At 37.9% G+C, this 13,784-nt stretch overlaps 1 protein-coding gene across 3 annotated transcripts in view; it reads right to left on the minus strand.

Moving 5' to 3' along the window:
• Positions 1-1,261: 1,261 nt before the first annotated feature.
• Positions 1,262-13,784, minus strand: part of LOC105287866 (pikachurin) — an 82,381-nt gene continuing 69,858 nt past the window's right edge. For all 3 annotated transcript variants that reach the window (XM_011353696.3, XM_011353697.2, XM_011353698.2), the window contains 5 exons: positions 13,404-13,653; positions 12,591-12,883; positions 11,677-11,922; positions 10,885-10,988; positions 1,262-10,616 (listed from right to left, as the gene is read on the minus strand). In XM_011353696.3, the coding sequence (XP_011351998.2) occupies positions 10,468-10,616; positions 10,885-10,988; positions 11,677-11,922; positions 12,591-12,883; positions 13,404-13,653 (1,042 nt within the window). In that variant the 3' untranslated portion in view covers positions 1,262-10,467. The remainder of the gene's footprint in view (positions 10,617-10,884; positions 10,989-11,676; positions 11,923-12,590; positions 12,884-13,403; positions 13,654-13,784) is intronic.

Genomic DNA, 13,784 nt, shown 5'->3' on the forward strand with positions numbered 1-13,784 from the left:
AAAACCCAGTGTCGATTGTAATAAAGAACAACGTTTGCGTTAATTAACTAGCTCGTACCTTTTCCGAGTCTTGTTGAAGACAACATTCAGCAATGTTCGCAGTACGAATTTTACTGATTAATATTTACCTCCGTGAGGAATAAGATGACGCGAGAAAAAAATTGCCGAGCAACGTAAAACGCAACGTGGGAAAAGCAAGATAGAAAATCTTGTAAAAAATCTGGTAATCTTTCAGATCTTCTTCTTTTGATAGACGCTAATTCTTTCGCAAATGATATCTCGATTTTCATTCGATTATCGTACAAACTCAAATAACGCTAACTTGCGATTTACGATTTTTTATACGATTATTACATGATTTTTTGTAAGCACGGAAGATACTTTTTTCAAGATGTAAACTCATTGTCTTTGAGAGTCACTTCTTCCGAAATAGCAAGTAAAATAACGCACTATCGATTAACAGACTCCACTGTATTCGCTCAATGTCTCAAACTATACGATGTAGATGTTAGAAGAATCAGAGATCTCGCATTCACTGAAACGCGGCGCTAGAAGAAAATCAATCAGAAGACACGAGAAAGAATTCTTCGTGTTGGTCATTAATAATGAGCAGATGCTTCGTGTCATAATTATTAAAGAATGTTATATATATGTATAACGAATATTTATAGGATATAGAAATATTTTTTTATAACATTATATAGTTTCTATTCTCTCTCTCTCTCTCTCTCTCTCTCTCTCTCTCTCTCTCTCTTTCTCTGTATTTCCTCAATGTAATTTAATAACCATTTAGTTTGGAATTGTACTGAAATAATGATTGGTAACGATGTATATAAATATAAATCTTTTCTTGCGAATTTAGCGTGAAGCATGGCTGTCTGTTTCTAAATCTCATTCTTGATATAAGATAGAAAATAAGAACTGTCATAATTGTCATTAAATACGCACTGGATATGCGACATAGAATTGCAAAGCAATTAAACGGCGTTCCGACGTATGCGAGTTTTCTGATTCACTTGGAAATAATGAGATTATTGTCCTTTTGATAAGATCAACGATCAAACATGTTCGAACGGCTCGTTGGAGCTCTATTTGTAACCTAAATTTAAAAAAAAAGATACTTTGTAAGTTAATAAATAGCGAAGAAAATTCACAGGAAACTCGCGGCCCAACGTGAGCGGTGAATAATAAATAATAGGAAGAAGAAAGGAAATAAGGACAGCGGCGGTAGCTGTGCGCCAAAATCAGAGATTCCGTATTTTGTCAGATAACTATAATTATTATTGCCAGTGTAACATAAGACTTTGATATGTATTGTTAGTATGCATCGTGGGTATTACAGAGAAATGAATTTAAATATATAAAAAACGTACACCAATATACGAGCATACGCATATGTACACGTGTGTTTGTGTAAAGGATAACTTAAGACATTCTATATACATATAAACATAATTTCAAACAACTTTTAATATAGGTTTACTTGTGTAAAAATATAAGGAGAACTAATTGTGCTCAATAAATTTCAATAAATAACGATTTTGCCTATGCCAATAACTCTCATTGCTGCAGTTGATTCTTCGCGGAGAGTATCATGTTATGAAGACGTAGCTCGTTGTGTGCAGAGTTGAGGCGCAAGTAAGCGTCAGGTAAACGTAAAGGAAAATCCGAGATACTTGATGATGCGGGCGTCACAGAGCAGTAACAAAGGGATACCACGCGGTTTATAAAACCTCTTTTTTTATTGATGCTTTGACAACATGAGCTGAGACACACACATTTGCTCATAGTTCATATGAATTTAACCACTGCGTGTTCAAACGTATACGTACACAATCCACTAAATAATCACGCCGCATTGCCGCGCGGGCGCCGGCCGGTGCGCGCCACCCGTATCAACTTAATTTCGGGCTTACGTAAATCACACACGTACAAAACACGTCGATGCGAATCGGTCGCTCGTAACGACACGCGGTCCGCAATTTTCCATCGGATCGCAAACAGAGTGTGCACTCATCGAACACCCTCGGAAAAGAACATACGGAGTCGTATCACGCGATACAAAGGCTGCGTCGGAGAACGTCGGTGTTCACGCGCGATAACGCACTTTTAGCGTTATTCACGAATTATCATTCGATTCGGTCGCATGTGCAATCGGATGTACTGTATAACACACAGATTGCTACGGGGGGAAAGAAATTGTTTCGTTAATCCTAGACAGGTAAGATTCAAAGAGAGAGATTACGATTTTCTCTTATTCAACATTGTTAGAAAGCTGACAACGTATTTATATTTTGCGTGCAAATGAGATTATGAATTTAGATAGCATTTAATATAAATCTTCACGATGGGTACAATTAGTTATACATTCATCTCGCAATTTTTCATATAAAAATATATTGTACGAAATATAAGATTCATTTTGATTTAAATTATTTCCTTACAGCGCAAAGCTTTATTAACAGACTCTCGTCTCACCAAAGACATTAATGCTTTTATAATAAAATAAAATACATTATTAATAAAGAGGAAATTTTTTATTCTTACAGATGCATCAAGTTTTCATTATGATCAATTCAAGTAATCTTTAAAAAGTGTATCTTTAAAAAAATCATTAGATTCTTCGTGAAAATTAAATCACGATAATCTTCTGAATTAAATTATTTTATTAATTAAATAAGTAATTTTGTGGTGACCGTCGAGAAGAGTAATCATCTTCGCCGTATATTGATAATTATTACCTGTCCAAGATTAAGTTTTACAATATTTCTGACTCGCGCGCAAGCATCGACACGCCGACGACAACGCCGGAGAGGATTGAAGCGAGAGATCGCAAACGATCGCAAACGTAGCATCCTAGTTTTATTGCCACGAGCGTGTCACGAACATTTAATGACGAAGATCTTACACATCGATCGTCTGAAACGAGGACGGGAGACTCTCGAGGATTGACCGATCGATTGATCAACTGATTGATCGTGGTCATGATCACTCGTCGAGTCTCGTACATGCATCAATACACGTGTATCGTAAACGTGCGCTCTCGTCTTGCGAAATCGCGGATTTCCGAGACACGTTAAAAGGAATTACCTTTCCCGATCGGCGATTATGCCACGCTCATCGATACACGCGTACACGCACATGTGTACATTTATATCCGAGGAGATCCACATGGGTCGTAAGAATAGGTCGACAGGATAGACTCTTCTAATAGACTTTGCAGACGGACATAATAGAAATAGTTAATATATATAGCATCATATATTAATATAATATTCAGTAATAATATAATATCTATTATATATTAATATGTATTGATATTTTTTTTCTTCTCTTCTTCAATATAGTGCTTCTTCCCGCGTTTTGTGTCTTGAGGTGATGATATCCAGCGATTTGCTTTAAGTTTTAAGTGGATATGACGTATGAGAGTACGTACGCGTCAGCCTTTATTACACGCGTGTAATCGTCGAATATCATTCCGAGCCGCTAAATGAATCTCTTCCCTTAACGTTTGTGATCGCGCCTCAACCCTTTCGCTAAACGTCAGCAACAAGTTCAATTGTCTCCGAGAATTTTCCATATCCGAGAATATCAAACAAAGGCTTACACCATGATTTAAAATTCGCTAATCCAATTTAAATGCCGTGCCATACAGTCGCGTAAATAACACGTACAAATTGCATTATACGACTTACAGTTAACTCGCACGAATTTCTTATTCATTAATTTATAAGAAATTTCAAAAGTCACATCTTAATATTTTTGTACATTAATTTGTGGTTTTTTTACGTATGATTAATGCAAATTCTAATCTCGTGCAAGTTGCATGAATTTAAGAATTTTAATTTACTTGTTCTTCCTTTATTCTTGAACGTTAATTCCAACAAACTAAAGTGGCGAAAGGGTTGAAATTCGTAGAATTTTACAAGTAAACTATTTTCGCGCAGGATTACATCGAGGGACGCAGGGCAAGTTATTTCCACGAGGATCATGAGAAGCCATTAATATTGCGTTGATAAACGTGGAAGGTATTCCTTCCCATGAATTTCGAAATTTCAATTTAATTTTCTACCTTATTCGTAACATATGCATTCGGCTTCCATGATGATATTTTCGTTTAAATGGCTTACCCTGTATATTCAAAAGAATAAGGAACAACTTCGATGTTTAGGTGCTTGTACGGCAGGCGAAATTAAACGTGTCTGATTGCATGTCTTTTACAATTAAATCGACATTTTTATCAGTTATAGCATCCTAAAAACAGATTCAAAATCGATTTTTACGTGACTCTCTTTTTTTCTTATCGTAAGTACGTCAACTCAGGCGATGCTTGAATAAGCGCAATGAAAAAACGGCGTCTTCTACATAGATGCGATATTCATAAATTTTGTTACAGATTCGTGAGTTTATTTAATTCATATGTTTAACGTATTTTGATATCATTTAACCATCTCGCGCATTTCTTCCTCTGTAACGAGTGGTTCATTCAATGAAAAAACATTACAGTTAATAAATACTGACAGAATTTATACACGGAAATAATTTAATCAAATGGTGATAGCGACATTCAATTATTGTCAGATCTATGAAGAATGTGACGCCATTTTTTCAATCTAAATTCTCTTTCAATCGACTTTGATTTTTCACAATTCAATGTATAATAAATGAGAAAGCAATACGCCACATAGTTATCACTGATCATTAGAGGAACATTTAAAACTGATTCTCTCATGCGTTTCAAGATCAGTTGCATTGATTGTATTGCACAACTGCGCTTTACTCAATGAATAAATAAATAATATACAATATTACGTAGATATTAATTATCATAAGCAATTAGTACATCTTTTTAAGAATAACTTTGCTTATGAATATTACATATACACATAGACATAAGTTTTTTCACGCCATTTAATTAAATACTTTTAATTATAAATCTTTAAAGTTTCTAAAAAAACCTTCACAATTTATAATAATTTGACGTGTCGCAAATAAATTGGGATCAAGTTCTGCAGGAAGGAAACAATTAACAATATTTGATTCATCGGTCGATTTCGTTTTCTGCAGAACTTATCTCGATTTGCAAATAAAATTATTACAGTTTTAAGTGATAATTGCTGATTCTGGAAAGGGCATAAAATTTTCTTTTGATCTTTGAATGGAAAACACAAAAATTCGAAACCACAAGAGCTAAGTAATTAAAGCTTCGATACACTACTTTGGTGTTAGAATGAAATTTGCCGTCGTGTTTCGAGCAACTCGGTACTCGAATACTCGAAAGTAGTCGCATTTTAATTGTCACTCAGTATTTTACATGTATGATCTGAGTATTAATAATTAAAATATATAATTTCTCTTAAGATATATCAATTTATTATAAAATTAATTCCTTCAGAATATTCAATTCCGATCTGCAAATAGCAACTCGTATGTCCAGTTTCTTATTACGATTACGACATGATTCGATTGTAAATTATAATTGCTTTGTTCGAAGATTTGAACATCGCATAGTTGGATAATAATAATTGCTACAGCAGTTTGTTGGTGATCTCGTAGAATTATCGATCCGAATACTCGCGATTCAAGCATGCAGATACTCGCGGAATTCCAGTGTTTGGAATAATTTCCAGCTGGAATATTATTATCGAATATTCGAATACATAGCGAATATCTCGAGAGTAATCTCCGACGGCATTGGGTGGAATGCGTCCAGGAACCATATTTCCGAGTTGAAGCATTGCAATTAGAAAACGAGCGGAACGTATTCGGATTTCTCGGGGAGTTCCCTGCATCGTGAATTCCCACGTGTTTACTTGCAATTGCAAAGGAACGGAGTGCGCGCTGTACAAAATGACGTACGAGCATAGAAGCCTCGAGTCACTCAATGCATACTTACGCGAAATGTTGTACATTGAATTACACTAGAAAAAGTGCCTTTAATCCTCCCACGCATTACATGTACAATTCTGTGCACGAGAAAATATTCAAATGGAAACATTCAGGCGTCCAATCGCGCAATAATCCGAATAAATTTTGAAGAACTGCGACATGTTAAATTCCTTATTTCAAGTGTCTGCACTGTCGATAAATTATTACAGAAGATTAAATCATACTTCACAAGATACACAAAACACATATAAATCCTTTTAGTCCAAGGATATCTTTGCTTACTTTACGAGTGCTTTGATTTTGTTACATTTTGCGGAAGCTCAAGCGTGAGAGGGTTAATGAGGACATAAATTACCCGCCCGCTAATTCTCTCTCGACGTACAATCATTTAAATTGTATATTATTACACTTTCTACGTGACTACCACTCACCTTTGATATATCATTATATATTTAGTCCCGAAAATAACATCCGTACAAAATTGACTACAGCCGATTGCTTTTATGATGTGTGTCTGAGTAGGTCAAAATCATTTTCGTGCGATGACAAAAGTGAAGTTCATCGATTATTCAATGTCTTACATTACCATCTCGTTTTCTCATTCCTCACTCCTTTCCTCCCTTTCCCTGTCTCTTCTGCCGTGAGATAGAATGTGTATACGTATTGACCTGGGATTTTTTCCGACCGGTAGTGCTAAATCGTGTTCACAAGTGATTGAGTGAAACGCTCTATGAAGATAAAAAAATATGCGACGAGCATCTGCATAATAAAGATATTATTTGTTTTTCTTTTTTTATACGTATGTGTAAAAGTGTCATTGTTATCCTCTCTTTCCATCGCTTTCCTTCGTTGAACAAAGCTATATTGAATTTTAAATTAATCACGTCTAAATGCGAAAGTTTGCATTAGTAATCAAATTACTGCGAATGATGCTTTTGTTAAAATACTAACTTGTTACCTTTATAACGACACAAAGCCAGACACATAAGTATTTTTCGTCCATAGTTAATATTACAACATTAATTGATTAATCTGTGGATCTCACACTCTCGCCATTGAGATGGTCACAGAGACTCAATCAAATATGTATTCCTTTAGATTGCGAAGACGCTAACAATGATTTTAATTAACGCGTCTTACTCCTTAATATTCATTAAGATGAAGTTAATCCATTACTAACGTAACAAGGCAAATTCTTGCGTAAATATACTTATTGCTGTACTGATAATCTTAAAATATCTTTCAGATATGATATACGGTTCATACGGATGAAAACGGACGTTAAAGACCCATAAATGATTTGTAAAGTTCGTCCAACACCGGATGAGATCGTTCATGAGGACGCAAGTAGCGAACCGTCATCAAGATGCGCTTCGTGCCCGATTGTATTTTTGCGTATTATACATCCCCGTTGAAGTAAACATGATGATGAAGGTGTTGGTGTTTGGTCCATGATATAGCTCCTCTACTTTTATTAGTATTTATCGTATCAATCACAATATATCAACTTCGATACCGTCGTGGAACTAAAACTCGTGCTCGTGGCTGCGCTTGTGACTTACAATTAGCTGCTAGAAAAAGATCGTGATAAGTTCTATGATTATTATATAGAAAAGTTGCGGTACGCAGTGATTCGTAAGAGCAGCGAGCACGCGCTGCCTGAACCGCCGCTGGATAATATCTTTATTACTGCCTATCAAGAGACACGGTAGTGTCTCGCGCCAAGTATATGCGTAGCGCGAGACCACACCGTGACTCTATTACGCGAGTACGCGAGTTGCGAGTAACCGAGTTACAATATTACATCACTTTTATGACTGTTGCTTTTATGCACTATCTACTTCTGCTGAATAATTATATTCTGTTTCAGAAATAAATTGATGTTGAATCAAAATGAATTTTTCGGAAAAAATACTTGACATCATAATATTTTATGAATTTTTTCGTTAAATTATATTAATAAAAATGTTATTACTGATGATGTTGTTTCCAATAACATGCAAATTTCATTTTTCAAGTGATATTTATTTTCTTCATTTCATTTAGCATTTCATTTTTTTTATTTTCCTATTGCATTTTTAATAAAGATTTTATCCAGTGACAGTTCAAACGCGCTCCAAATTTTTCGACAATCTCGAACGCTTTAAATTCGCAAGGATCGAATATAATAACACTTCGTGTCGAAGGTAACATCCGGTCGGAGAGAATAATCAAAATTGACGCGGAGGGGTTGCTTTTTCTACATACTTTTATCTTTTATATTAGGCCGAAAGCCGTCTTCGAGACGCGCTCCGTCAAATTTTATATCCAGCCGGGCATTGTCCCAGTGCAACGACTTCCATTTCCTTCGAATGCTATGCATATTTTCTCGTACAAATGCTGAAGCTTTTATTACATTATGCTTGCAGCTAATTTAAGCATCAATATTTGGGTGAAATGCCAGTTTGCAAAATTATTAAACTAATGCACTTTCGCCGTTTCATTTACTTCACTGTTATTGTAATATAGACGTCATTATTAGTAGAAATTTTATTACGAATAATAATCTAATTTACGTAAACTTTGTTACGAAACAATTTCCGAGAGGCGACTATTAATATGCGAATATGGACAAAGTTGAAATGACAGTTTAATCAAGGACATTAGGTGAAAATTTTGAAGTTGATTCGATACGTTCCACTTTTCTGAGCTTGATCAGAACTAAATGTGTATATTTGCTATTAAGTTTAATCTAACCTGGTTTAGTTATTCCTCGACGCGGTTTAAAGAAATACAAAAACCTATATAATCGTTATGACGAGAGTATTAATCTTTAAACAGATAAAACAGCAATTAAAAAATTGCAAATTATCGGTCCAAGTGAACTTTTAATTTATCTTTAGCTTAAATAGTAAAATTGTAATGTTATTATAATTTTATAAAAATTATAGATATATTATAAATTTAGCAAATAGAAAATTTTAAGGATAGGCTTGGTCGATGATACATTCTTGCAGACATATTGCATAAAGAATGTGTCTCTGTGCACCACTGAATGTCCTTTTAAGTACAGCTCCTTTTGCCAATTTAATATAAATTTTGTTTCAGCACACAGTCAAGATAGTAATGATTTACTTCATGAGACGTAAACTTTAAAGAATCCACAAATAGACTCATCCTTTAACCAATTTCAGATAAATTCTAATGGAAGTTTATGAAAATATGTAACGTGGAGAATTTATGTATAAGTTGAAAATAACGATTTTCTTCGACGCTTTTATCCTCTAGTTAAGGAAACATTCCGTGTATACATTCTGCATAAAAAATAAATAAGAACGAGGGCAGTTTTTGTTTGCAATTGTCGCGTGTGGAATGGCACGAATATTGAATAAAGTAATTAAGCAATTATTAATCTCTAAGTAATAAATTGTGTTAAAAACCATATGTATAGCGAAGTTTTCTGTCTGTTCGTTTATCTTCTGTTCTATACTGGTATTTGAATCTTAACAACATCACGCACAGCTCAAGGCTTAATTATAAATGAATAAATTTAAAATTACCAGTGAGTGTAGTTTACGCTTTTATCTTGCTAGCATTAAAGGATTACTTAGTGATAATTGCTTACGAAGAAACGGAGTAGAAAAATGCGTCGCAGTTATTTAGTTTAACTGTACATTAAAGTATTACTTTGTCACGCATGCTTGCAGTGATATCTCTTTAAAACCCTTATCAACAGCATGAGTCTCGTGAGAAATGGATATGTTGCTTCGATACTTCCATCGTATATCCCATTCATACTTTACAATTGTCATTTTATAATTAGCCCCTAGTTTACCACTTTTCTACACTGAAAAACAATCTTAGAAATCATATGAATAGTTGTCTCTGAAAACAGTTTCCTTCTCGACAATCTCGATTCTCGAAAAGCACGGTCAAATGGAGCAACTGCGACCGTCGGATAAAAAAGACAGTGCACAATGCGCGAAAGTAATGATCCAATTATTAAATTTACTTATTATTTAATTACGATTGTAACTGTTTAATAATTGCGTGATGAACGATGTGTTTGCACAGCACCTGGTCTAATCTTATCGTTGGAAAATCGTGTCATCATCTCATTTACCCGACGCCTCCGACGAGAAACCTTACTTGAAACCTTACTTGAAACTTATTCTAAGACCGGCCGATAAGGATCGACAGGAAGCCGCAGCGCCAAGGATCAATGCCGCGAGGCAAACGATAGACATCTCCGCGGTATCTCGGATAGCCCTATTAATATTTACAGTAAAACCGCCTATCACCCGATGACCGCGCTCGACGATGGTCGGTTGCCGACCCAGCTCAATCGCCTTCATTCTCGAGAGTTCCACCTGTGGAAGGATGAGTCTGTACAAAAATGTTGGACCGCGCGTGGTTTACGCGCGGCCGCCATGGATGCATATCGGGGGGGGTGCACTTTTTTGTGTGGAGCACTCTCCCTCGACGCGGCGCGCCACCCTCGCGCGGTGTGATTCGTTATCCTTAAATTTTCATATCCTAGCTTCGGGATGGACCCGACAACACCACCACCTCACGTCGGACGGCACGGATATCTCTCTTTCAGGGGATGCACGAGTGCGTGTTGGTCGCCTGCGCCGGAGACGACAACGCGACCGAGAAGTCCGAGTCCAGCACGAGGTCGCTGATGCAACCCACGATGCCCTTCGTGTATCTACCGCCCGTTGTCCTCACGATGTCCGGTGCACCGCCTTCAAGACGACACAAATTGAATTAAATGAAAATGAATTAAAACTACCCGTAATGCAAACGCGTCGATAGTTGATCGACTTGATGGACGATATGGACAAAACTTGTCTTGCAACACAAATTTTCAAACTTTTTCTATGCAAAACTAATGACTACTGTTGAAATTTGTGAACTAACATTGATTGCAAGTTGATTTATGCCTACGACGAACTTAAGATAGTAATTAAAGCGGTTATTAATGATTATTAATTATGTTTTGGGCACACTTACCAACGTAAAGACCAGTATCAGTGTTCAATTGCCTCAGTTGTCCTGGGGATGATGCTGAGACACCAGTACCGCTATCTACCACGAGAGATGCCCATTGCTCGTTTCTAGGAAAAGTCAACGTTATTCATGCTTGCATGATCCGTTTGAAACGTAAAATAGAATGAACGTTTTGCTTCTCGCACTTTTAATAAAGATGTTTCAGAAAGATTTTCAATTTATTTCAGAAAAAGATAGACAATATCATTCCTTTTTATTCGCTTCTGGTAAAATATAAAAAATATAAAACAGCAGATTAATGAACGCTCAGAAAAATAACACGGCTCTGTAAAATTTTATGGAAATGGCATTATTTTAAATAGTGTCCCTGAGCCACTGCACATATGGCAAGTTGAAAACGGGTCAGTATTTGCATGCAACGTGCTGCATTTCATATGCAGAAAGCATCTATTTCCAACTAGTCACAAATTTTTTAGCAAACCCCGCTTTCGTTTAATTAATATAAAACCGTAGATCACGATTGCACGGTAACAATAATTGCTTAAACGCGCAAACTAAAAATTCACTTAAATTACAAAAACGTAAAATCGAATTAAGAAACGAAGCGTAAAATCTGCAGTGTGGGTAATAATTATTCGCCCGTGTATTCAAAAGAACACGCTGCAACGCATCCCTTTGGTATCTCAGCCCTTCGTGCGCCGATCAATATGTTAAATAAATAAATGCTACGAAAATAGGCGAGAATGGAGGGTTGTCGGCTAACAAGGTTCCCCCGTGAAGTACTTGTTTTCTTACCTGACGGCCCTGATACGATGCCATAGATCGTCATCTAGTCGAGTGAGATTATACCGTAACATGGCTTCGCTGGAGCCTAAATTATACGCGAGGGTGAGGTAGCCGTGGTCCAAGCCGAGGGCGAGGAAGTCATCGTTCTCATCCCTCTGTTCCTGAGGATCCGACTGGCGGCCGCTCCACAGCAGCAAGCCGCTGCTGCTGCTGGCGCGAAATCTCATGTTGATGTCCACCCTGTAGCTGATTATCCTGCAAGCACCGAGCAACTTAGTGCGACGCGAATTAGCAGCAAGCAAAAGCAAGGAATCTTCGGGGAGATTTATTAATCAAAAATTACCTCGGGGAGATGTCTGCTCAGAAGTGATTTGATTATATTCGATGTAAATTCGAGATACGGCTGACGAAATCCGCGTTCAGTTTCCCCCAGGGATCGCTCGGCCCTGTACCGCAGTGTGCAACAAACTAGCTGCGCTCGATAAACTAACGCGCGCGATTGAAGCGGGTCAAGGAGTGATTGTGCAGCGCAACGTGGGTAACACTGTTTATCGGTCCCGCCCGCTTATCAAACACCGGCACACGCCGCTTTGACATTTACCGAACTTTTGCAAGCTGTCAATTATCTCGCGTGTCTGTTAAAGGGACGGTTAATAGACGGGGATAACGGAATCTTCGGGCAACGTGTAAACACGCTGACGCTTCATAAAAATGGATGGATGGCAATCGCGTCATTTGAGTCCATAAAATATGGTAGCACCGTGAAATCGGACTAATTGGACTGAAACTCTCGCCGCCTATTTATGGGCTTTCAACATGTGGAATACGGTGTAATTGAAGTGCGATTTTGCGGGAGCTGCGGCGGTAACAGGATCAACGTCACTGTCGGCGTTTGACACACCGTTTGTTTTCGCATCGAGTACCTTTTCATCGTGTCGGCGTCGTTATAATGCAGGTAGCTCTCGCTGCCGGTGAAGCTGGGCACAGCCCTCTCGTATCTCGTGGATGTCACGGCGCTGCTGGCTCTCGCTGGTGGCGGGATCAGGGGCGCGTAATCGTCCGGAGCAGGACAGGGATGCGGCACACCTGGACGACACCGGCAGGTAAATCGCTCGCGAAGGGGTCGACACTCCGCATCACCGCAGGGTCTGGCCTCGCACGCGTGTCCGCAATTTCCCACGTTTACTCCGCCTAACGCCTCTGCTAGGATACCCACCTGTAACACAAGTCGTAATAGTAATATCATAAGCAACGATTGTATTAATATCATAAGAATAATAAACTGCAGAAAAAAGCAGATCGTAATTTGAGAATTTCGACTAGAAATGAGTGAAAAGAGGAGTGTATTTGTGTATGTTAACTAAAATATCTCCATCAGGAAAAAGATCTACTTCTTGGCAGTCTTCTTGGCAAAAATGACTACACTTTTCAAATTATTAATCATTCTTTTTATATGCATCGCGGAGAACAAGCTTGGAAATGGGAAGAACGCATTTGTTGACTTGTTTCCTCCTTTCTGCTTGTGATTGTATACGTAATTTCACGTCGCAGCACTCACTTTTTTCCCTCGTAAAACTCTGAAAGCGACGATGGGAATTCAAATCCAGGAGTAATTTGGGTGAGAGTTTCAACGTCTTATCTGCCAGACCAGCAAGGCTCGAACTCCGAGGCGTTCCAACGGTGGCATTATCTACCGCGTAACTTCGGAGCGGCTTGTATAATCCTGGTGTTCTTACCTCGCGATTATTCAGCACGATCGTCTGAATGCAGCCGACGAAGCTGGCCATAGTTTTCATCTTCGGCGAGTACATGTCGGAGGACGGCGCGCCGCCCAAATAGAGGTTCAGTGGTAAAGATAATTGCGTGAACGCTCCGGGCGCCAGGATTTCCTGGGCCGGGTCGTCCTCAACTTCGAGGGATGCCAAACGACCTGTCCTGGAGACCCGAACTGCAACCCATTCACCCAGACGTACCGGATTCTCGCTCCTAAAACGGTAATGCAAATGACACACTCAAAATGCAACATAATTAATTTTTGAAGAGCCGCCGGGTATTTTGTGAAATACTGAGCATTTTATTGCGGAAAGGAAAGAAAGTTTCCCCAATACAGATACGAA

The sequence above is a fragment of the Ooceraea biroi genome, chromosome 8 (assembly GCF_003672135.1).
Source record: "Ooceraea biroi isolate clonal line C1 chromosome 8, Obir_v5.4, whole genome shotgun sequence".
Taxonomy (NCBI): Eukaryota; Metazoa; Arthropoda; class Insecta; order Hymenoptera; family Formicidae; genus Ooceraea; species Ooceraea biroi.